This window comes from Ranitomeya variabilis, chromosome 6, assembly GCF_051348905.1.
Source record: "Ranitomeya variabilis isolate aRanVar5 chromosome 6, aRanVar5.hap1, whole genome shotgun sequence".
Lineage (NCBI taxonomy): Eukaryota > Metazoa > Chordata > Amphibia > Anura > Dendrobatidae > Ranitomeya > Ranitomeya variabilis.
In genome coordinates this window covers 94210905-94237195 of record NC_135237.1, presented here as the reverse complement: position 1 = coordinate 94237195, position 26291 = coordinate 94210905, and the positions used below count along the sequence as shown (strand labels likewise).

Here is a 26291-nt window from a genome sequence, read left to right as displayed (position 1 = left end):
ATAAAGTCATCTAATCACTTATATCGCACAAGGAATGATTTAAAAAATAAATGTAAAAAAATTCTTCACCTGCTATTGATTTTTTCATGCTGCCTCCCGAAGATCGCAGTAAGGCTTGACACACATTTATCCTGTGCCCTGCGCTGAGCGTTTGTGCTGGCATTTTCATGTAAATCTCTGAAATATGTGATTCAGACAGAACCCCTGGCAGAAAAATTTCCTATAATGAGGCAAATGGAGGCACTGTGGACTCCATCTGGCCCCTGATTCGGCGGTGTCCGTCTTTTTAGGATTGCATAAAAGTGCCATTGGCCAAAGTTTTGTGCACTTCTGAAAAGGACACCACTGAACAGAGGCCAGATGGAGTCCAGACTAACTCTGCTTCCTCATTACAGTGAATGGATCCCTTGGGAGTTTCATCTGAATCACGTCACTCAGATGTTGGCAGGAGTCACACTACCGTACAATACGGCCAAGTGCTATGCGATAAAACATTGCATAGCACTCGGCCCAGCATTACTCTATTGGGCAGCTCACAAATATGCAAATATTTTCTCATGGCATGCGAGAACAACTGCAGCATGCTGCGATCGGCACCGAGACTCGGCTCACTCGCTCCCATATAAGTTTCTCTGCCAATGTGACATGGCACCCCCAAACCAGTCCAGCAAAATCTGAACTCCAATATAGCGCTTCTTCCCTACTCAAAAGTAGTGGGGTTACTTGTGAGGGGGTTTCCACTGGTTATGCTCATCAGGCTCTCTCCAAACATGACATAGCACCCGCAGACCATTCCATCAAATTCTGCATTCCAAAAGTCACTCCTTCCTTTCTGAGCCATGCCGTGTGCCCAAAAAGTAGGGGTTTTTTTTTACCACATATGGGGTATCTGTATACTCATGAGAAATTGCTCAACAAGTTTTGGGGTCCATTTTCTTGGACCCCAAATTGGGACTAAAAGGATATTTTTAATGGGGGAAAAAAAGTGATTTTTTTATTTTCTCGGCTCTACATTCTAAACTTCTGTGAAGCACCTTGGGGTTCAAGGTGCTCATCAAACATCTAAATAAGTCCCCTGAGAGGTCTAGTTTCAAAAATGTTGTCACTTGTGGGTGGTTTCCACTGTTTAGGCACCTCAGGGGCTCTCCAAACGTTACAGGGCGTCCACCAAGTGCTCCAGCAAATTTTATGTTCAAAAACTCAACTGGTGCTCCTTCCCTGCCATGTGCCCAAACAGTGGTTTTCTCCCACATATGGAGTATCGGCATGCTCAGGAGAAATTACACAACAAATTTTTTAGTCCATTTTTTTCTGTTACCATTTTTTTCTGTCAGATTGGAAAATACAACAATCTTCACAATTGTGTTCCACTTGTAGTTGATTCTTCACCAAAAATTTACATTCGGTATCTTTATGTTTGAAGCATGATATAGGGGAAAAGGTTAAAAAGTTCCAGGGGGCTGAATACTTTTGCAAGGCACTGTAGCGCTAACATACACTGAATGTGTCTGACAACCAGCTTATTGTCACTTACCAATGACAACTAGATGAATTGTAAACACTAATTCAGAGTCCGTGCAAGATACCTAATGTTATGTAACCTATTTTATACTGTCTTAACCCCTTCACGACGTGCCCCGTACTAGTACGGCGCATGTCGTGTCTCCCCCTTTGATGCGGGCACCGGTGGTGAGCCCACATCAAAGCCGTGACATGTCAGCTGTTTTGTACAGCTGACATGTGCACGCAATAGTGGCAGGTGGAATCGCGATTCAACCGCCGCTATTAACCTGTTAAATGCCGCTGACAGCGGCATTTAACTACCGCTTCTGGCAGTTCAAAAGTACAACTCGTCCCGCAAAAAATAAGTGCTCACATGACCATATTGACGGAAAAATAAAAAAGTTATGGCTCTGGGAAGGAGGGGGGTGAAAAACGAAAACGCCAAAACGAAAAAAGGCCGCGGCGTGAAGGGGTTAAGGTATACGCAAAATGGTAATATCTTCCGATCAATTTTTTTGGATATCGTGATATTCATAGCATCCATTGACATGGCATAGGAACTGTCCACACTGGTGAATTATTGTCTGCTGCATTTTCTCCTTAGGTCATGGCTGCATGTTGTTTTTGTGAAAATAAAAAAAGCCAAAAATTGTTTTTTTCCCCCAAAATACAATTAAAATAAGGTATTAGCAGGGACAGCCGATTCAAAGTAATAAAGGACATAACCATTGTGGTGCTGCATTTTACTTACATGTCACAAATAGCAACTGTTGTATGACAAGAGTTCAATATTAATACAAATAGATTCCATAATGGACTTCTTTTATAATATGTATATAGTGAATCCTATTGGGCACGGGACTTGTGTGATAGTTACAATCTCTGTACAGGGCTGTGGATTATGTGGACACTATATAAATAATGGGAAGAAATACATTTAAAAAGACCCATTCTTACTATTGATCCTCTAAAATTTTGCTGCAAATTTAATTTTACACCAGGTTCTAGCACACAGGATTAAAATGTCACTCTTAATCCATAAACTACAACAACTCAGAGAATAAAATACAATACTTCCCAGACACTTATTTTGGAAAACTTCTTGCTGAAGTGGACTGAATTTTTAATCTTCCCCTCTGATGCCCCCTAGTGGTGATCTCCATCTTGGCTTACAAATCTGTGCCCTGTGTGCATGAGACAAACATGACATCACAAACCTTCTATAAATCAGGCCTTGTGGTTTTTAGGAAATACGTGATGTGAAATGTACAGGCTCAGCAGAAGGGAGCCATCTATATTTAAGAACATAAAATGTGGGGGACTTGATCGGTTATGTTCTGTATCCAGGGTATTCTAAGTACAGAGGGGCCAGATGTTCAGATGTTCTACCGCATGCCATAAAATTAGGATCGCATGTCTACCTACAATTTATAGGCCAACATTCTTAAGCTTTGCTTTCTAAGATCTAACCAACGTGTGCTAGTCGGCTGCAGGCTATGTGCTTCAGCAGAGTAAATCAAAAGTGCAGAGCGGTTATGACATTTCTCAGATTCTCACACAGCTGCACTTATTACGGTATCTATGCCATCTTTTCTTCTGCGCATCAATTAAAAATACTTTTAGAGCGTTAAAACTGTATATTATTTTGCATCTAAAAATATAATGTAAATATTTATGAGAAATAAAATGGCTAGAACTTTCCTTGCTGTGCAGACATGTTGTACACATATTTATGGAAAATATTAGTTGGAAACACTGTAAATTACACTATAAATAGGTGCTTGTATGTATATATATATATATATATATATATATATATATATATACACACAATAAACACAAATGTATTGAATATACATATACGGTATATATACACACAATAAAAACGTATTTATAGTGTTTATAGCAAATATTCAAATTAATGCAATATATATATATATATATTTATTTATTTTTTGAAAGGGCAATTGCATCAGTATTTTACACCACAAACAGCACACAATTATATGCTGCTAGATATGTTTTACTAAACTAAAACTATGGCGAAAGCAAATGAAAAGTAAGTAACAGACATAATATTATACCATTTTTAGCAGTGTAAGGATAAGGTCACACAGCAGTTTTTCTCTACATCCTATAGAAACGGTCCAGTTATGCTGATCAGACACTGACCAGAGTGGGATCCGTTTTTCTCGGAGGTGGAGAGGGGGGAAAAAAAAAGTTTCTCCACCTTCTCCATTCAGCCAGTCTGTGAAAATCAGAACTCATTCGGATGTCATCAGAGTGCGGTCCGACATTTTCTGTAGACAGATAGATTCTTTGACTAAACTTGGACAAAAATCAGACATGTGCCCGGCCCTATAGAATATCCAAGTAAAGCTGTGGGAGAGATCAGCGCAAAATAGGGTCTTATCCGAGAAATATAGTGAGCTTTACACTCAGATTAAACTCACCTGTTTAATGCGTATAAACATCATATAGTGCAATATCGGCTGCAGCAGATCCACGGGTCAGCCAGTGACCAGCAGACATTAATAGGTTAGAAGGAGTCTGTGGATAGTCTCCGCACTGCCGACAGGATTTAAAACCTATATCACAGTGTAATAAAATGATTGGTTTATTTCGACGCGTTTCAAAGTACAAATCTACTTCTTCTCCAGGAAAACCATATGTAATAACAAGACAGCTATCACTATATGGCTGCTGTCACACTATCAGTATTTGGTCAGTATTTTACATCAGTATTTGTAGCCAAAACCAGGAGTGGAACAATTAGAGGAAAAGTATAATAGAAACATCTGCACCACTTCTGCATTTATCACCCACTCCTGGTTTTGGCTTACACATACTGAGGTAAAATACTTACCAAATACTGCTAGTGTGACGGCAGACTATAAGGCTAGGTTCACATTGCGTTAGGGCAATCAGTTTAGCGCTAGCACTAGCGGATTGCGCTAACGCAATGTCTTTTTCGGGGCCGCATTTAGAGGTCACGTTAACGTCCCCGCTAGTGCAGATCCCCGATCTGCCACAGTGGGGAACGGACCTCGGGCGCGCCACGGACGCTGCAAGCAGCGTCCGAGGCGCGTCACAAAAGAACGGCACATCGCTAGCGATGCGCTACAGGCGAAATTTACATTGCTGTCAATGGGTGCGCTAACGGACCCGTTGCACGGCGTTAATTGCGACATTTTTGCCGTGCAACGCTGTCCGTTAGTGATCACCCAATAACGCAATGTGAACCTAGCCTAAGTGATACTTCTGCTGTCTTGTTATACATGTGGTTTTGAGAAAAAAAAAATCACCTTCCATGTAGACCATCAGCATGACATGCGATTTTTACAGAAACATTACAATTCTGTAGTAGGAAAGCGTAAAAGATTAGTAGGTGCTGAGTAAAATAAAGGACTATAAATAGAGGACAAGTGAGAAAAATCGTCCTGGATGAAAATAAGATTTTTTTTTTACTCACTTATGTGACCCCAGCCTAACTACAGCAGTATCTTATACAACTTACTATTAACCCTTCAATTTTTATATTGTTATTTTGTTGTATTTTTGTCTTTACATTATTTGGGGGTTTTTTTTGTAATGAAAGAAAAAGTGCTGTTTTTCTGTACAAGTGTCACCAAGGCCTAAGCTAAGCTTATAGTATGGAAAAGAAAGCCAGACTATTGCGTGTGCACACATTGTGACGCTTTACTTATTTTATGATGATTTTTGCATCCTATAGACATTGTAATCATAAACAAGAGTGATATCAGGGGCAAAATATGTAGGAGGGGTTGTGCGGCAATATGCCTGGTGTTCACAAGTTGTGAGGGATGTGTCAAATTAGGCCAAATTTATTATGCCTCTCGAGCTGTTTTGATAACTATGGTGCAATTTGCACCATTTTTTAATCCATGCGGCCCATAATTAATGGCTCTTCTGCAAAAAGATTGCCAAAACCTGTAGAATCTTGTACTGTATGTCACTATGTGCTGATAAAATGTTTTCGCCATTTCTAGTTCACTCTTTTATATTAATGTACTGCATAAATGGCAATTTACTAATATACTTAAACTGTAAAGTGCTGCGGAATATGTTGGGGCTATATACATAATGATTATTATTATTATTTATTATTAGCAGAGAGGGTCTCCATAGGAGAACATTCTTTTATTCCTCGTAGTATCCCATAAGACATTTTATGACAAACTGTGAATGCTTTTCTATGGTCAGGATGTAAGCTTGTATGGCTGCGGCCCATGTGTCGTGGCATCCGCCATGAGCATAGACCTTATGTCCTATTTCTTGATACATAATGAAACATACTGATCGTTATGATAGCGGTTCCGATAATAAGATGATATGTGACACATATGTATGTGGTCAGCAGACAGCAATTGTGTCTGGCTAGAAGACGGACATTGCCGGAAAAAGGTCAAACGGAGTCCAAACTTGCCGACTTTTGGACTCATTACACTCAATGGCTAACATTCTATAAATACCACGTCTAATAAATGAAAAGTATTATTTAGACTGTGAGCCACAATGGGGACAGTGATGATCACATCCATAAAGCACTGCGGAATTAATGGCGCTGTATAAGGGAATAAAATAGTGACAATAATAATAATGATAATGAGCCTAATCCTAGACAATCTGGTAACATTTATAAAGAAATTTTCAAGTATATGATATTCATTGATTTCCTTTATTTAACTGATTTACATAGGCTTCTCTGTGTGTATATATAGTTGCATGTGTGTATGTATATAGATAGATAGCTAGATAGATAGACAGACAGATAGCTAGACAGACAGACAGACAGACAGACAGACAGACAGACAGACAGATAGATAGATAGATAGATAGATAGATAGATAGATAGATAGATAGATGCATAATTGTAGAAGCATATATAAAACAGTTAAAGGAAATACAATTTAAAGTTCACAGCAGATATACTTTTAAAATTACTTTTTATACTCCAAAACTCCAAAGACATACTGATGAGGAAGTTAGATTGTCAGCCGCAATGGGGATGATATAATGTTTGCACTATGGAATATAATCGATATATGTATAAGTAAGCTAACTAAATAAATTATATATATATACAATTTTAATATCATATCAGTGCATATAAAATCATTAATTATATAATTTTAATATTACATTAATGCATATATAATCATTAATATATGTATGTGTATATATGTATGTTTATATATATATTAATGAAGCAATATGGTAAAAAAACAAACAAACAGTGGTTTCTTAGCCCACAGTGGCAGTGGCGATGTTTCGGTTCGGAGGTATGAGCCTTTCTCAAGAAAGTGCCACTGCCACTATGGGCTAATACACCACTGTTTTTTGCCAGAGAGGCTCTGCACCCACCTAACCCTGGTGCTGCTCCTGTATGTATGTGTATATATATATATATATATATATATAATATATATATATATATATACGGTATATATATATATATATATATATATATATATATATATATATATATACTAGCTGTACTACCCGGCTTCGCCCGGGTTAATGACTGCTGTTAGCAAAATAGAATGTGTTAACAAAAATTTATTCTGCACACAAAAACCACAAAACAAATAGATAGAAATGTAATTATTAAAAGGCAAAAACTAAGCAAATAGAAGCATTTCACAACATATATTAGCTTTGTTATACTGAGAATGTCTTTGTTGCCTATATTAACCAATCAGAGCTCAGGTTAATTAACTGTAGCAAAATAGAAGCTGAGCTGTGATTGGTTGCTATTGGCAGCCTGATAAATCCCCAGCCAACAGGAAGCCCTCCCCCCTGGCAGTATATATTAGCTCACACATACACATAATAGACAGGTCATGTGACTGACAGCTGCCGTATTTCCTATATGGTACATTTGTTGCTCTTGTAGTTTGCTTATTAATCAGATTTTTATTTTTGAAGGACAATACCAGACTTGTGTGTGTTTTAGGGCGAGTTTTATGTGTCAAGTTGTGTGTGTTGAGTTGCGTGTGGCGACATGCATGTAGCGACTTTTGTGAGATGAGTTTTGTGTGGCGACATGCGTGTAGCAACATTTTGTGTGTTGAGTTGCATGTGACAGGTTAGTGTAGCAAGTTGTGTGCAGCAAGATTTGTGCATGGCGAGTTTTGCGCGTGGCGAGTTTTATGTGTGGTGCATTTTGAGTATGTGCAAGTTTTGTGTGAGGCAACTTTTGCATGTGGTGCAACTTTTGTACATGTGGCAATTTTTCTGTGTGTGCAAGTTTTGCATGAGGTGAGTTTTCCATGAGGTGAGTTTTGCACGTGTGGCGAGTTTTGCGTGAGCCTAGTTTTGCATATGGCGAGTTTTGCATGTAGCGAGTTTTGAGTGGTGACTTTTGTGTTTCGACTTTTATGTGGCGAGGTTGGTGTGTGTGTGTGGTGAAATGTGTGCTGAGGGTGGTATATGTGTTCAAGCACGTGGTAGTGTGTGGCGCATTTTGTGTTTGTGTTCATATCCCCGTGTGTGGTGAGTATCCCATGTCGGGGCCCCACCTTAGCAACTGTACGGTATATACTCTTTGTCGCCATCGCTCTCATTCTTTAAGTCCTCATTGTTCACATCTGGCAGCTGTCAATTTTCCTCCAACACTTTTCCCTTCACTTTTTCCCCATTATGTAGATAGGAGCAAAATTGTTTGGTGAATTGGAACGCGCGGGGTTAAAATTTCACCTCACAACATAGCCTATGACGCTCTCGGGGTCCAGACGTGTGACTGTGCAAAATTTTGTGGCTGTAGCTGCGACGGTACAGATGCCAATCCCGGACATACACACATACATACATACACACATTCAGCTTTATATATTAGATATACCTGTATGTAATCTCCTGTATATAGTATATACCTGTGTGTCATCTCACCTATATATAGTATATATCTGTGTGTCATCTCCTGTATATAGTATATACCTGTATGTCATCTCCTCCTATACATAGCATATACCTGTGTCATCTCCTCCTGTATATACTATATACCTGTAGGTAATCTGCTCCTGTATATAGTATATACCTGTGTGTCATCTCCTCCTGTATATAGTATATACCTGTATGTCATCTCCTCCTGTATGTAGTATGTACCTGTATGTCATCTCCTCCTCTATATAGTATATACCTGTGTGTCATCTCTCCTGTATATAGTATATATCTGTGTGTCATCTCCTCCTGTATATAGTATATACCTGTGTGTCATCTCCCCTGTAAATAGTATATACCTGTGTGTCATCTCCTGTATATAGTATATAGCTGTATGCCATCTCCTCCTGTATTAGCCCTCGTTCACACGTTATTTGGTCAGTATTTTTACCTCAGTATTTGTAAGCTAAAATGGCAGCCTGATAAATCCCCAGCCAACAGTAAGCCCACCCCCTGGCAGTATATATTAGCTCACACATACACATAATAGACTGGTCATGTGACTGACAGCTGCCGGATTCCTATATGGTACATTTGTTGCTCTTGTAGTTTGTCTGCTTATTAATCAGATTTTTATTTTTGAAGGATACCAGACTTGTGTGTGTTTTAGGGCGAGTTTCGTGTGTCAAGTTGTGTGTGTTGAGTTGCGTGTGGCGACATGCATGTAGGGACTTTTGTGAGATGAGTTTTGTGTGGCGACATGCGTGTAGCAACTTTTTGTGTGTCGAGTTGCATGTGACAGGTTAGTGTAGCAAGTTGTGTGCAGCAAGTTTTGCGCATGGCGAGTTTTGCGCGTGGCGAGTTTTATGTGTGGTGCCTTTTGAGTATGTGCAAGTTTTGTGTGAGGCAACTTTTGCATGTGTTGCAACTTTTGTGCATGTGGCAATTTTTCTGCGTGTGGCAATTTTTCTGCGTGTGCAAGTTTTGCGTGTGGCGAGTTTTGCACGTGTGGCGAGTTTTGCATGTGGAGAGTTTTGCGCGTGGCGAGTTTTGAGCGGCGACTTTTGTGTTTCTACTTTTATGTGGCGAGGTTGGTGTATGTGTGGTGAAATGTGCACTGAGGGTGGTATATGTGTTCGAGCACGTGGTAGTGTGTGGCGCATTTTGTGTGTGTGTTCATATCCCCGTGGTGGTGTGATTATCCCATGTTGGGGCCCCACCTTAGCAACTGTACAGTATATACTCTTTGGTGCCATCGCTGTCATTCTTTAAGTCCCCCTTGTTCACATCTGGCAGCTGTTAATTTGCCTCCAACACTTTTCCTTTCATTTTTTCCCCATTATGTAGATAGGGGCAAAATTGTTTGGTGACTTGGAAAGCGCGGGGTTAAAATTTCACCTCACAATATAGCTTTGACGCTCTCAGGGTCCAGACGTGTGACTGTGCAAAATTTTGTGCCTGTAGCTGCGACGCCTCCAACACTTTTCCTTTCACTTTTTCCCCATTATGTAGATAGGGGCAAAATTGTTTGGTGAATTGGAAAGCGCGGGGTTAAAATTTCACCTCACAACATAGCCTATGACGCTCTCGGGGTCCAGACGTGTGACTGTGCAAAATTTTGTGGCTGTAGCTGCTACGGTTCAGATGCCAATCCCGGACATACATACATACATACATACATACACACACACACACATTCAGCTTTATATATTAGATATATAATGTAGCTGCGATCACCATTCTGGTGGTGTCCTTTCTAACCTGGCGTCCGTAGTTATGATTAGAAGACCAAACATAGGGCAAAAACATTTAATCGTGTCTTTGCATCAGATGACATTACATTTGTGCTAGGCAAAAGGTTAATCCAGCTTATTGTTTTGAATTAGGAGTACAATAGATTTGGCTGGTGGGTAGGAGAAATGAAGGGATCCATTGGCCTGGTGCCTAAAGCGTACATAATGGAGATGTATGATATTTGAGAAGCCTGGGTAAGTACATTTTAATCCAATCTACTATAATGGCTCATGTGTTCTCCTGTTCTCTGTTTTATAAGCATTTCCTTCCTAAAACCTCTGCAGCAGTTATATTAACTTAAGGACTGTGGCAAAAAATAGCTTTTGAGCCTTAATTAATACCGCTCCATTAGTCGTCTGCATGCGATAGAATCCCACATTGCAGCCGGCGAGCTGCGCGCTTATCTCTGCTCACTACTGTATATTGCCTTCAATCAAACATAGTAATTAATTTCTGTCCTAGATACTGCGATATTCACGATAAACCACCGTGTCTGGTTCTCACATCATATTTTTTTTTTGTTAAACCAGGAATCATCTTTTATCAGAAACACCAAGAAGCTTTCACCATGGCGGAATATTTCCTGCACTATGCTGCGGTGCTGCAGTTTTCACCGTGCGGTTCTTACATAGACTTTTTCTTAACGTTGTGATGTTCTGGATATTGCAATTTAATAGCATGTTAGTCATTTTCTAAATTCACCTGTGTGGTAATCAAATATTAAAGGGAAAAAAAGGTGAAAATTAAAAAAAATAATACTCTAATTTTGCATGAATCAGGACTTTGAAGTGTTTGTTTAGATACACGAAAATGTATTTTGTTTTATTTTTTTTAACTCTTTAGCTTGTTTTATTTCACGTGATTGTGACTTAACTCTTAAAATATTTCCATGCTCATAATGATTAGAGGAATTTTTGATTTTTTTAAATAAAGTATCCTAAGATATTAGAGTCAAGGGAATAAAAAGAATTAAATATTAAAAGTGCGCACCATCAACATATACTCTATTAGTCATTCTGCAGGCAGAAATATACAACAGGTAGAAAATATAGTAACAAGATAAATCAAAGAAAACTCTTCTCATATGAGCTTACACTCCAAAAGTAAAAGAGGATAGGAGAGACTATTCCACCCCTATTCTGTAATCTAAGCTACTTTATTGAACGTACAAGGCTAAAAACAATTTCTAGCAAATTTGTAGTTCCTAAATGTAGCATTTGCACCTGCGATCGTCTCTTACTACATGCATTATGTTTTATACATCGACGATTACTCTTGTGATATAATTGGTGGTTAATGCTGCCAGTGACCAGCAGGTGGCAGATGTTTGATAGAAATGCTGAAGCAGAATCCCGCCGCCCCTTCCCCCTATCATTTATTTTTATAGGTACACATAAGAAAATTTACTCCACATCCAAAAATCTATTCTTATCCTTTCCTCCCGGTGTCCAGGAGAGGGAGTCCTTCACCAACTGATCTCACTATGGCTCTGACCTTTGGTTCACTTTTCAGTTTATTTGCCCTTTTAATGTATGACTGGTGATTTCAGCTTTTAACTCCGTTCATCACATGCTACAGTGTGTCTGAATGTCTGTGATAAGCCCTGATTTCAGTGGTAATAAAAGGAGAATTTTCCACGTTTTTGCCGTCGGACGTGCGTTTCTTTGGTATGAAATCTCGCCTTTGTCTCACATCTTAAATGAATAATGTAGAAACGTGCTGTCGTGTGCCAGGCGCTGTGCCTTCCATTTCTAAGCGTTCTACCCTGCAAATTTCTAAGGTTCAAATAAAGTTTAATTGTTTGCGAACCTGTTATGACGCTAATAATTCACCAGCCTGCTGTGTAACTAATGAAATTACTTTGTTATGATTAATTTGGAAATAGTGTGTTGATTGTAGTAATTAAGCACAACAAGGTGAAGTAAATGATTTCATTGCCATCTGGCCTCCCAACACAATGAAGAAGTACAGCGCTGCTGTCAGCGAATGGACCCCGACTCCGTCTTATTCCACGGCAAGTTCAATGATCTGGGCACGGCGTACATGTCGCAGGCTCGCTTACCTGTCGTATTGCCGCTACCTCTTGATTAAGAGATGGATTCATCATGTTGCATCCGGAAGATTAAAAGAAATTTCCCCAAACATACGTATTATTGGAATCACTGTATGATTGGAAGAGGAACCAAAGAAATGATCCGGAATACATGTTGGTATAAGTGCAATGTGTAGGTGCTAGTGATACGCAAGCATGTTCGGATAAGGGGTTATCTGAGCATGCTCGTGTCCTAATCAGGTATTTTTGGCGTGCTCGAAAAATATGGTCAAGTTCCCACGGCTGCATGTCGTGCGACTGTTCGACAGCCACAACACATGCAGGGATATCCTGTTTGTTAGGCAATCCCTGCATGTGATGCGGCTGTCGAGCTGCCGCGGTGACTCGAGCATAGTATTCGAGCATATACTCAGCACTCGAGCATGCTCACTCATCAATAGTAGGTCAACATTCACACTGTAACTATTTAACAGACCAATCCAATGATTGGAAGTGTTCCAACTCTGCAACAATTCTTCTACAGGTTTCCAGTTTTCATATAGGAAAGATTGGTATAGATGTGTGTATATATATATATATATATATATATATATATATTAATATACATATATAAATGATTGTATGCTCAGCCATTCCTGCAATAAATGTATATTTAAGTGGCATTCCAGCCTAGACAAGTTACCATTTGGTAGATTGGTTTGGGACACCAACAATTTCCAGCAATTGCTCATTTTGCCTTTCTACCCAGTTAATTATCTTTCCCATTAGGTCTATGACATCAGACCAGCTAAATCCTTCTAAACTCTGTGTAGAAACAGGAAGTCTCTTTCCCCTGCATGAGTCAACACTAGAACAACAATTCTACATCACTGCGAAGTTCTTAGCATGATGGAGAAGCGGAGCTGCTGTGCCTGGAGAAGCGGGGTGGACCTGGACTGCCAGAGACTTTGCAGCGATGTAGAATTGTAGATCTAATGATGACTCATGCAGGGAAAAAAGACTTCCTGTTTCTTTACAGAGCTTAGAAAGATTTAGCTAGTCAGTTTTTATCACGTGATGTCACAGACTTAATGTAAAAAAGAATAATTAACTGGGTAGAAAGGCAAAATGAGCAATTGTAAGTACATAGTTCTATATAATATGATGATTGCAGTATATTAAGAGGATAAAACTTAGATGGGATGCTTCTTTATGGAATTGAATCCATGTGCTCACAGCCCATGTGAGGCACCTAGAGTATGTATGGGTTTGTATTAGGAACCTGTAGGCAGACCATTATAGTTACTGTTAAATATTCCTTAATATGTTAAGCAACTCTTGTGTCTATATTACTGCTTACTATCCATATCTGCTCATATTAAAAGAAAAACCTTTACCATGTACTTACGGTATTATGAATCAAGTTTGTGCATTACGGTTATCTACATTCTTAATTTTTGCTTATTGTGATTACATATTAGTGATTATGGGGTCCTCAGAGTAGACAAGCAGGCTCCATGGTGGTCTCTCTCCTTATCAAGGTCTCTTAACTCATATAGTGATGGGTCATTATAAGTATGTCCATCAGAACAGAATGGATTGACACATCCTGCACCTTGGGTCAGTTTCCTTGAGGAGAAGTTTTCCTTTCGCACCATGTTTTGCACTTTCTCTAATTTGCACACTGTTGGCTTTACACTCAGTGTAGAAATCTTTTAAGACGCCCATAGACACTAAACATGGATCTGTGCACCACGCCAAATGTAGAGGAAGGCAGCATCAATCCGTTGTCTATTGTGCTGCCACAACCTTGCAGAAGTCGGATACGTTGGTCAGGCCGGATTTTTAGCCAACCTGAACATGTATTTGTAAACAAGACGTCGTATATATTTACCATTGGCAAAAAAGAAAAATCTTTCATATTTAGATGGTTTTTAGCTATAGCTGAGATTACTCCTCTGTCTTCGGTTGATTGTACGAATTCTGCCGGGTTCATTCAGTATCATTTTATAGTGGTCCGTAATGTGGATCATGGAATAATGCACCAGCAAGCTTTACTGCTTACAGCAACCCAATGGTACAGGTTTAAAAAAAGTGGAAGAGAACCTGTCGTCCCTCTGTAACATTCGCCACAGGTCCCTATTAGTGATGAGCGAGCATGCTCAGATACGGGGTTATCAGAGCATGCTCGACAGCTAATAGAGTGTCTTCAGCCTGTTTGTTAGGCAATCCCTGCATATGTTGTGGCTGTCGAACAACCAAGAGACATGCAGCCGTGGACTCGAAAATAGCATTCGAGCACGCCGAAGACACTCGGTTAGCACTCAAGCATGCTCAGAAAATACCTTATTTGAGCACGCTGGTTCATCACTAATCTCTATTTGGCCCTTTGTAAAATGATACATTCAGTACACATAGCTGACTCCAGATCTGTCCTCCATTGTCCTGCCCTTGATCCTCCCTGCCGTGCTGTCACCCCGTCTGACTCCCTTCATCCTTCCACTGTAATACACACATTTGCCATATTTCTTCTTCTAATGATTCTCGCTAACACCACAGAATTCACTTTAGGCTGGCATAGCATGTCCAGGAGCCGACTGACTAACTGTGTCTGCTTCCTACTGACCCAGATATTGAGCTATCAGTAAATCACAGCAGCAGCAGTCCTCACTGAGTGACATGGAATAGAAAACCTCTGCTGCCGCCTTATTATCTTGCCACACAAGCATGATTGGTGCTTCCCAAGAGGCTGTGCAGCAGCTGTAGACTTCCCCTCCAAAGTGGCTTAGTGCAGTAGCCACATTAACATTCTAAGAGCCAGGATAGGAAATAAAGAGCCTGAAGGTAAAGAGCAGTCTACAGTCTGACCATTATAGCGCGCAAAAGAACTCAGCTGTCCTAATGGAGACAAGATCTGATGTGTGAGGGACGGACACTGCACTCAGGCTTCCTTTCTTTCTTTTTTTTTTAAATAATTTTTCTTTCTTTTTCTTTCTTTTTTCTTTTACTTTATTTATTTTTCTTCCATCTTTCTTTTTCTTTCTTTTTTTGCTTTTCTTTCTTTCTTTTACTTTCTTTCTTTTACTTTCTTTCTTTTTCTTTCTTTTTTCTTTTACTTTCTTTCTTTCTCTTTCTTTTTCTTCATTCGTTCTTTCCCTTTCATTTTTTCTTTCTTTCTTCTTTTACTTTCTTGTTTTCTTTTACTTTCTTTTTCTTTCCTTCTTTCTTTCCTTTTTTATTCTTTTTCTCTCTTTCTTTTTCTTTCTCTTTTCTACTTTCTTTTTTCTTCCATCTTTTTTCTTTTCGCTCTTCTGTGCAGTAAATTATAAGTTTACATTTTATGATGTTTTCTATTCTTTTGCCTAGTGTCAGAGTCATATCTCAGGGGTATGTATCAGTAGCGTCATTACCAGCACTGACATTCACCAGCAGCAATGAATAAGAGCCTATGAATAAAAGACTGTAGCTGCTTAGTCCAATATTTCTGTACACTGTGACAGGTCTAGACGGTTAATCATTGTGTCCCATTTTTTCGTCAGCATATAGGTTGTCCAACTGTAATAAAAGTGAATTTTTTATAGCATTTAATTCCGCTTTAAAAAAAATGTCGAAGGTGCTTGATAGTGAAAATAGGAATGCAGTTACTTCAGCGTATTACTTTTTTTTTTTTCCATAGAATTGTTATATTTTATATTTGCTATATTAGGCCAAACATTTACTAATTATGATATACAGTGTAAAGTTTTTGTTTTCATTTTTTGACAAACTTGTTTCACCTTTTTAAACTATTCTCCCATCTGTATTGTCATTAGTGATTGGCGCTGTCCCTGGTATGGGCCAGACTGACTCACGTGCAGCAGTCAGCGCTGCTAACCCCGGTCTTATTTCTAGTTAGGATTATTTAAATGTAAGAAATCTATAAAAAATATTATTGTCATCAGTCGTTATCAGTTTCTACATTTTCACTGCTAATTTTTAAACCTCATCTATTGGCTCGTGCACATTGCTCTATAGGACACCTGTAGCTCGTTGGGGGCCTGTACTGTGCCATGGAAGAGAAAAATCACTGCATGATATATTGCTTGAAGTTCATGGACTTGTAATGACTGTAGACATCACTGTACAGGACCGTACACAAGACCCCCACCGATAAATGGTTATATACACTGCATATTGGGCAAAATCCATTGATGCTGTGATGACGACGGCCGTGCCTAAAGTGTCTCCATGAAGAATAAGCATTGATTTTTTTATGTGCTGTTAAAATGTTTTGGGGGTAACACAAAAATGTCTATTAAACAACAGAAAATGATGTAGGAGGCACTTGTACACTTGTTGGGGGGCCGAGATTGCAGCCACAAATGAGCCCTGGTGGCTAAAGGGGTCCAGAAAGAACAGCAATGCTATATGTTACAACTGGGAAGGGGGGATCTAGCTGTTTAAGGGTTACTTTGGCCATCCCTAAATGAGCTGTTGAAAGTATATAAGACCTCACAGCACAAAAATAGCATTTCAGGCCATGTTAACACTTTGCAGATGGTTTATCATAACCTGCATTACGACAAAATTACAAAATTCACAGTAAAAAACTCAAAGTTGCCACAATCGTCATCATTCATGCATTTTTTTTAACACATGGAAATATTTTTTTAATAGATTTCTGTAGAAAATCAGGATATTGGTCAGTAAACTTTTATTCAGTAGAACCGTGGGGTCTGGTTGTTATGGGTGTAATGATCCAGCATAAAACTTAATCTTTACATTTATAGAAATACACTACATGTAAAGGTACATGCAGTCCTGTCTGCAGGCAGCGCATTATAGGGCAGGAGGAGAGGAGCGGATTAATATATTCAGTTTTGTGGCAAATGGTTTAGTATGACCTGTGTTTCATTCATTTGAATCTCTGCTTATTTTGAGCTTTTCTGTCATCGGGGCTGTCCTCTGTAGTGATTGACAGCCTTCCCTGTATAAGTGTGCTGAAAGAAGCCATTGTCAATCATTGATTAGGCCCACCCACTTGACTGAAAAAGCCAGAATAAATAGAAATTGAAAGGAACGTGTGATTGTGTATTTATGTGTGTGGCTTTATTTGTGTATGTTTGTGTTTATCTATGTCTGTGCCTGTGTATTTGTGTGTGTTTGTTTGTGTGTCAGTCTATTTTTATATGTATACCTGTGTATTTGTATATGTTTGTGTGTCTGTGTGTATTTGCTTATGTTTGTATATGCACATGTTTCTATATTCATATGTTTGTATATGTGTGGCTTTATTTCTGCATATTTGTGCGTGTGTCCATCTATTTGTTTATGCGTGCCCATGAATTTGTGTATATATGTGTTTATGTCTGTATGTTTGTGTATGCTTGTTTATGTGTGCGTTTCTGTATTTATATGTTTGTATGTGTGTGGCTTTATTTGTGTATGCTTGTGTGTCTGTGTGCATTTGTTTATGCTTGTATATGCAGATCTGGCAAAAATGAAGAGACCACTGCAAAATGTTCAGTTTGTCTGATTTTTCTCTTTATAGGTATATTTTTAAGTAAAATGTAAATTGTTCTTTTATTCTATAAACTTCTGACAACTTGTCTCCGAATTTCCAAGCAATAATTTTTATATTTTTTTCTGACAAAGAAAAATGGTCAAAATTAAAAAAAAAAGCAGTGCTTTCAGACCTCAAATAATGCAAAGAAAACAAATTCATAATCATTTAGAAACAACAATACTAATGTTTTAACTCAGGAAGAGTTCAGAAATCAATATTTTGTGGAATAACCATGATTTTTAATCACAGCTTTCATGCATCTTGGCATGCTTTCCACCAGTCTTTCACACTGCTTCTGGTGCAAAAATGTAAGCAGTTCTTCTTTGTTTGATGGCTTGTGACTATCCATCTACAGTATCTCTAGATTACATTCCAGAGGTTTTCATAGAGGTTCAGGTATGGAGATTGGACTGCCCATGTCAGGGTTTTGATGTGGTGGTCAGGCCCGGATTTAGGGGGGGGGGCCAAGGGGCCCGGGCCCTGGGCCACCCACCAAGGGGAGGGCCTCCCACCAATATAGGGATAAATATCTCAAAACATGTAAAATACACGTCTCCTTGCTGTGAACCATTTCTAATGATAAGGAACATTTAACAAAAGAGAAACTATTGAAAGTGTAGGGACCTGGCTACGGTCCTACATCTCAGTGGCTGGCGCAGAGCGGCATAGTCATGGCACCTGACCTGCGTCACCATACACTGACCTGGCTAGCATAGCCAGACTTCCTTAGTACCCTCCCTGAACCTAATGCTTAGCTTATGGCATGCGGCAGCCTTCTCCGATCCCAACAGAAGCTTCTAGGCGCTACCTATTCAGCTATATGATCGCTCCCTCGGATTAGATCAGATGAGAGTTTGTTCAGCTACCTTCGAGGAAGGAGGCGGAGGCACGATGTCGGCGCGAGAAGAGGATTCTCCACTGTGGAGAGCGGCAGGACTTTACTCTGGATCTTCAGTCACTGAAGATCCAGAGGTGAAGTGGTTCAGTCTTCACAGTGTCGCGGTGGGTGAGTTAGTATGATCTCTGTCTGTCTGTGTGTGTATGTGTGTGTCTGTCTGTCTGTATCTTTCTTCACAGACGAGGAGCCAAAAGATATCAGCAGTGAACTTTTCATCTACAAGCTTATCATGGAAAAGGATGTGCAGGACACTTTCCCAATTATTGCGATAGCTCTAAGGATATATCTAATTTTGATGGTAACAAACTGCAATGGTAAGCGTTTCTTCTCAAAACTCAAATTAGTTGGAAACCGATTAAGGACATCCATGAAGCAGGAACGACTTGTAAATTTGGCTATCATGAGCATCGAGTCAGATATACTGCGTGAATTGGACTTTAGTGACATCATTAGTGACTTTGCAGCACGAAAATCAAGGAAAGTGCCTGGATTGTAAAAAATGAATGATTTTACCTGAATTACTCTGCAGAAATGATTTTTGTAAATAAACTTGCATTCGCTTCATTTTGTGTTTTTTCAATACATATTGCAACACCTTGAAAAATGGGCCTCCCTCCAAAATGGGCCCTGGGCCACCCACCTCTTAAATCCGGCACTGGTGGTGGTCTCTTAATTTTTGCCAGAACTGTATCTGTAAGTGTGTTTTGTATTTACATATGTATGTATGTGTGTGTTTTAAAACACCGGCACTAAGTTACGTTATACAAAGTCTGTATATATATATTAATGAATAGGTGAGTCCTATAAGAAATTATCTATTATTTAACATGCACCGGTACAGATTAAAACATTGACAAATGTTAAAAAGAACATTCCTAAACATTTTTTTTTACCAACATGTAACACTAGTGTGTATAGCCAGTAATAAAAATGGTATCTGATATCTGCAGTTATGGCCTTGGATTGCTCACGTAACATCATGGTACAATATAAGCCTTCAGTCAGGCAGCACCCTGACACAAGAAAGTATTTTAGTTGAATGTTGTAGGCGTTAGTTCCAGAAAATGCAGCAGGATTCATACAATTTACTATATTACATTTATATGGCGTGCTTCCATCACTATAACAGAAAATTCTATTTGTCAGTAAAAATGTACAGCTTGTCTAACATGTCGATCTGTTCTCTGCTGTAATGGCAGCAATACTGTTGACTTACTGCAGCATAAGTCACTGTTTATTTTAACACTTTCTCTGCCCCATGTGGCTGCAGGACTTATTGTGTTAGTGTGTCTGTGTGTTCATTTACCAGTCATAAGTGGAGCAAAAGAACATCATATGATCATCTATCTATCTTATATTATCTATATATCTATCTATTATCTATCTATCTATCTATCTATCTATCTATCTATCTATCTATCTATCTATCTATCTAATATTATCTATATATCTATCTATTATCTATCTATTATATATCTATCACTCATACTCTGTTTATATTTATTTGTTTATTTACTTTTGTTTATTTTCATTAACTTTGTATTACAGAATACTTACAAAACACTAATATTTTGCTTCCATTTATGTAGTGTTACAGAATACTTAACTAAATTAATTACCCTCTGCATCCCTATTATGTACAGACCTAATATATATATGGAATATCCATAGGGATTGGTGCATAATTCGGTTAGTAAAGTGGATGTAAGTTCACCAAATTTGACTAAAGAAGTTTAAAAAAATCTCACTTGATCCATACTGTTAAAAAAAAGAAAACATTTAAAAAACGGAGAAAATTGATTGTGAGTCCAATTTGCTATATTAACTGGCATGAATACTTGGCATGTGTTTATACACTATACACTTTATAGAGTCACGTGACAATTTTTATGACATCATGATTTGCACTTGTTTAAGTAATATATATTTATATACATATGGGTGTGTGTATATATATATATATATATATATATATATATATATATATATATATATATATATATATATACACACATACAAGGGAAGGAAATAATTATTTGATGCCTTTCTGATTTTGTAAGTTTGCCCACTGACAAAAACATGAACAGTCTATAATTTTAAGGGTATGATAATTTTAACATTGAGAGATAGAATATCAAAAATAAAATCCAGAAAATAACGTTGTATAAATTATTTACATTTATTTGCATTTTGCAGTGAGAAATAAGTTTTTGATCCCTCTGTCAAACAGACTTAATACTTGGTGGCAAAACCCTTGTTGGCAAGCCCAGCAGTCAGACGTTTTTTGTAGTTGATGAGGTTTGTGCACATGTCAGGAGGAATTTTGGTCCACTCCTCTTTGCAGATCATCTCTAAATCATTAAGATTTTGAGGCTGTCGCTTGGCAACTCGGAGCTTCAACTCCCTCCATAAGTTTTCTATGGGATTAAGGTCTGGAGACTCGCTAGGCCACTCCATGACCTTAATGTGCTTCTTTTTGAGCCACTCCTTTGTTTCCTTGACTGTATATTTTGGGTCATCATCTTGCTGGAAGCCACGACCCATTTTTAATGTCCTGGCGGAGGGAAGGAGGTTGGCACCCAGGATTTTATGGTACATGGCTCCATCCATTCTCCCATTGATGCGGTGAAGTAGTCCTGTGCCCTTAGCAGAGAAGCACCTTCAAAACAAAATGTTTCCACCTCCATGCTTGATAGTGGGGACGATATTCTTTTGGCCATAAGCAGCATTTCTCTTCCTCCAAACACGGCGAGTTGAGTTAATGCCAAACTGCTAAATTTTTGTCTCATCTGACCACAGCACCTTCTCCCAATCACTCACAAAATCATCCAGGTGTTCATTGGCAAACTTCAAACAGGCCTGTACATGTGCCTTCTTGAGCAGGGGGACCTTGCGGGCGCTGCAGAATTTGAAACCTTTACAGCGTAATGTGTTATCAATGGTTTTCTTGGTGACTGTGGTCCCAGCTGCCTTGAGATCATTAACAAGTTCCCCATGTAGTTTTAGGCTGATCTCTCACCTTACTCATGATCAAGGATACCCCACAAAGTGAGATTTTGCATGGTGCCCCAGATCGATGTCGATTAACAGTCATTTTGTATTTCTTCTGCAGCGCCCCAGAGTCCTGGTTGCTGCAGTAATATCATTCTTCCACCAGGGGGAGTGATATTACGTCTGATGGCACTAAAGAAGTTCACCTTACCAGGTATCACAAAACACACACTACACTTCACACTCCAGTCCACCAGGGGGAGCCTTGCTCCTATCTATTAGGGCACTCCTCACAGTAGGGTAAAACTGGTGGGTTGGATAGGAAGTTAGTCAGAAGCTGACTGGGTTCGGCCCAGGCAACACCTGTCAGGCAGACAGGGGGAAAGGAGGAACATCTGAGCTGCAGACAGAGGGTCCCTGTCAGGGGTGGGATCTTGACAGAGGCCTAGCACGAGATAGAAAGATACGGAGCTGCGCCTGCCCCACGTGCGGCAGCATCCTAAGAAAGGACAAGAAAGGAATTGTATTGTTGAGAGTGAGAAACAAGGTCACAGCACAAGGAGAAAACACCGGGAGGAGTTCTGCCCTGTAAAGGCTGCCTCCTTCCGAGGCGCGTAGCTGGTGGCCAGAACACCGAGGGAGTAATTGACTCTACGCATTACTTCAGAGACCGGCAGGACAGACAATTCCAAGTTGGCTGCCCGACCTTAAAACCTAAGAAGACACAGTGGCAAATTGTGGGGGTCGGGCGTCTCTAGGGTCCCTATAAACAAGCCTCAGGCCATCAGTCATACGGGTATATCCTATCCATACCATCTGGGGGACAGAGAGGAAGGAATATCATCTAGAACATCTACAAAGGTTGTGAGGACTATCCCATGGTGCTCAGCAGGGAGGTACTACAACACACAGGCGCTAGTAGGAAGGCTACTGATTTCCACCTGGATAAGAGAACTCTGGATTTTGCCTTCGGACTGGCCGGACTCTGCCTGCCCTGTGATCTGTACTCTAGACTGTGGATGCTGAAGTCTTCAGTAAAAGGTAAAGAGACTGCAACCTTTGTGTCTTCGTTATTTACGGTGCTTTACATCATCCACCATCACCACCTATCACCCCAGCGGACCCCTAAGCAGCGTCAGTCATCCTGACCAAGTACCACAGGTGGCGTCACGAACACTAGACAATCTTCACCCTTAATTGGACACCCCTCAAAAGGGCCACGGACCGGGTCAGGCCACCGTGACATCCCCCAGAACCGAAGGACCCGGTACCGAGTACCCCATTGCCCTACTCTGGGGGGCGATCCACTTCCATTTTCTTACTATTGCACCAACAGTTGTCTCCTTCTCACCCACCATTTTACGTATAGTTTTGTAGCCCATTCCAGCTTTGTGCAGGTCTATGATCTTGTCCCTGACATCCTTATAAAGCTCTTTGGTCTTGCCCATGTTGTAGAGGTTAGAGTCTGACTGATTAATTGATTCTGTGGACAGGTGACTATAAAAGACAGCAGTCTTAAATGCAGGAAACGAGTTGAGATTTGATTAGAAGCATCTAACTGGTCTGTAGGAGCCAGAACTCTTAATGGTTGGTAGGGGATCAAATGCTTAATTCTCACTTGAAAATGCAAATAAATTTATATAATTTATAAAATCTAATTTTCTGGATTTTATTGCTGATATTCTATCTCTCAATGTTAAAATTAACCTACCCGTAAAGTTATAGACTGTTCATGTCTTTGTCAGTGGGCAAACTTACAAAATCAGTAAGGGGTCAAATAATTATTTAATTTACTCTATATGCCAATCATGATAAATTATGAAAATCCACCTTGTACTCTGTACACAGGAAGGTTACAGGGGGATTTCTATGACTTATCATGATGTCACAAACATTGGTATGTGATTGGCACATATTATATATAGTATATAAACACATGGCAATCATAAGAGTCCTAGAAATCCAGCCGGCACCCTGTATGATGCAGGAAGCGCTCACACTTGGTTGCTTATGTAAACTCTAGCGCATAACTGCTGTTTGCTATGAAGAATTCAAAGCCAATATGACGGGGGGGGACGGTAGCTCAGCTCGGCTTCTTGGCTCTGCCCCACTCTTGTCACTCCATGGCTTTTATCCACGGCTATGATTGCTGCAGTATAAACTGCCTGTTCACAAAGTAGACATTTCGTCTGCATTGTGGGGAGACCTGGAGACCCGACAAGCATTTTGCCTATCATTAGTGAATCTCTGATAATGCCGATCAGGGAACTATCAGGAGAGAACGCTCTCTGATCCAAAGCCTTTATAGGCACTAAAACATCTAGAACGAGCACCATGTGTCAACGGGGGAAGTCGTTTACCGGCTCCCTTTTACTTAGGTCAGTTACCGTTAAATGTGGCATTATACCCTGTAGTAAATAGTTCTCAACATGTCGGCTTTCAGTTGCTATGGTAGAATTGATCTCCTCACAATAAAGGCCATTTACGTGACCTTATGGTATTCTGAGTATTTCTAATATTATTTATTTATTTTGCTTTACCTTTATTATGATTCTGTAGCCTTTTTAGTGCCATTATTTTCCCCTGTTTAATGCTTCTGGCCTCCTATTTATGTAACTGGTACATTAACATCAGAAAGCTGAGGGATAATAAATTGTAATGAGGCCCAGTCTGCTGGAGGAAGAATGTGGATGATTCATTTGTATTCTGCAAAGCGTTCAGACATCCTTGTGCCTCCCTATGGTGCTAGCTTGTGGTGCTGATCATCTGTTCCTACATCAGGAGGTCTTCATTGCTAAGAACAGCATCTGAGCGGAGAGAAATTGGTTCTGCACCTTCCCGCTACATCTTGTCTTCTTTGTCTTTAACATCTCTCTATTTACAGGCAGCTGTAACTCACGAGGTAAAAAATACCCAAAATACAACACATTTTCTATAATAAATCCCCCAAAATGACTATACTTAAAGATAAATTACACTCATTTTCATTAGCGGCAGCTGATCCACATATTCTACTGGATTACAGACTAGACGCAGTAGATTCGCTTTTAAACGTTCCGAAAATGACCAATCATCGCGATATATGCTGAATGCGAATGGACCTCATATTGGGACTAGCACTTTCCTGTAAATTACAATTATTCCCATTGCAGCCAAACATCTGCGTGTTAATGTGCAACTCAGGCAATCAACATAATAATGAATCAGAACGTCGGCTTGATTGGAGTAAAAACGTCATATGTGAACGCGGCTCCATCAAACTAGTAATGATAAGACAGGAATAATGAAATAAATGGATGTGGATTGTCTTTACGGTACCACACTATGGAATATGTTGATGCGATAAAAAAAGATAGGTAATGATGACTGACTGAATGAATGAACAAATCAAAAACAATATTCAGATTAAAGTGTTATTCCATCTCTTTCATGGTCACTAGAGGCAGAGTTACAATAACAGCTGAGCACAGAAGCACTTTGCTGTCTGTACAATCCCCTAGAAATTAATGGGAGCAATGCTGATACTGTAATTCACTTCTATGGGGGTTATACAGTGTAGTGCAGCTGAATTCATAACTCCAAGTAATGTTTTGACCACGCCAGCGTCACGGTAAAGTCATGAACGCTATCATCACGGACCCCTCTGATCTTAATGGGTCTGTCAGGTTTTTCAGTTTTTAGTATTTTGGATGATAAGAATGGCTCTACAGGCTCCAAAATGCTTGCTGTCAAACCCCAATAATGAAGAGAACCCAAAACAGATTTCAAGACAACTAATCTTATATTTTCAACTGGGCAGATTCACTAATTATTTCCAAAATTTAGAAAGCGCAAACTTAGACAATGTGAGACATTTGGAACAATGGCTCATACTTGGTGAGACTCTTTGTATAAGTTTACATAGAAGCACGGTGGCTCAGTGGTTAGCATTGCAGCGTTGGGGTCCTGGGTTCAAATCCCACCAAGTGCAACATCTATAAGGGGTTTGTATCTTCTCCCCATGTTTGTGTGGGTTTCATTCCACACTCCAAAGACATCATGGTTGGGGATTTAGATTGTGAGCCCCAGTGAGGACAGTGAGGTGGAGTATGATAACGCTATATAAGCAAAGCATAATAATAAGCACTTGTTTAGTTTACTTTTCACAACATTTTTTCAATTAAATTTTGGCACAGTGTTCAGCACATTGTTGAAATACAACCATACCCTGATTCTCTAGGTCACACCTATTTTCTCATAAGCCATACCTCTTTGCCAAATGATTTCCAAAAAGTTGAAATAATTAAGACTAAGGCTGGGGTCACACTTGCGAGTGCAATGCGAGAAACTTGCGCGAGTCTCTCGCCTCAATACCCGGCACAGCTGCTGGCAGTCGGGTCCAGAGTGTGTGGCTGCATGTATTTCTATGTAGCTGAATGCTCCGGTCCCGAGTGCCGGCGGCTGTGACGGGTATTGAAGCAAGTTTCTCGCATTGCACTCGCAAGTGTGACCCCGGCCTTACATCGATCTTGTCATTACATCTTTATCTGTATATCTCTTTTTGCTGCTTGCTGTCTGTATACTAACTCACATTTTCTGGTGAAAATATAATTATACAAAGTAGAAAACTCACAGTACTTTAATAT

At 39.6% G+C, this 26291-nt stretch overlaps 1 protein-coding gene across 1 annotated transcript in view; it reads left to right on the top strand.

The window, feature by feature from the left end:
• The window catches only part of SKAP2 (src kinase associated phosphoprotein 2), a 339596-nt gene extending 327758 nt beyond the window's left edge, over positions 1 to 11838 (top strand). Inside the window, exons 12-13 of the mRNA XM_077268802.1 lie at positions 10293 to 10394; positions 10731 to 11838. Of these exons, the coding sequence (XP_077124917.1) occupies positions 10293 to 10385 (93 nt within the window). The 3' untranslated portion in view covers positions 10386 to 10394; positions 10731 to 11838. The remainder of the gene's footprint in view (positions 1 to 10292; positions 10395 to 10730) is intronic.
• The last annotated feature ends 14453 nt before the right edge of the window (positions 11839 to 26291 follow it).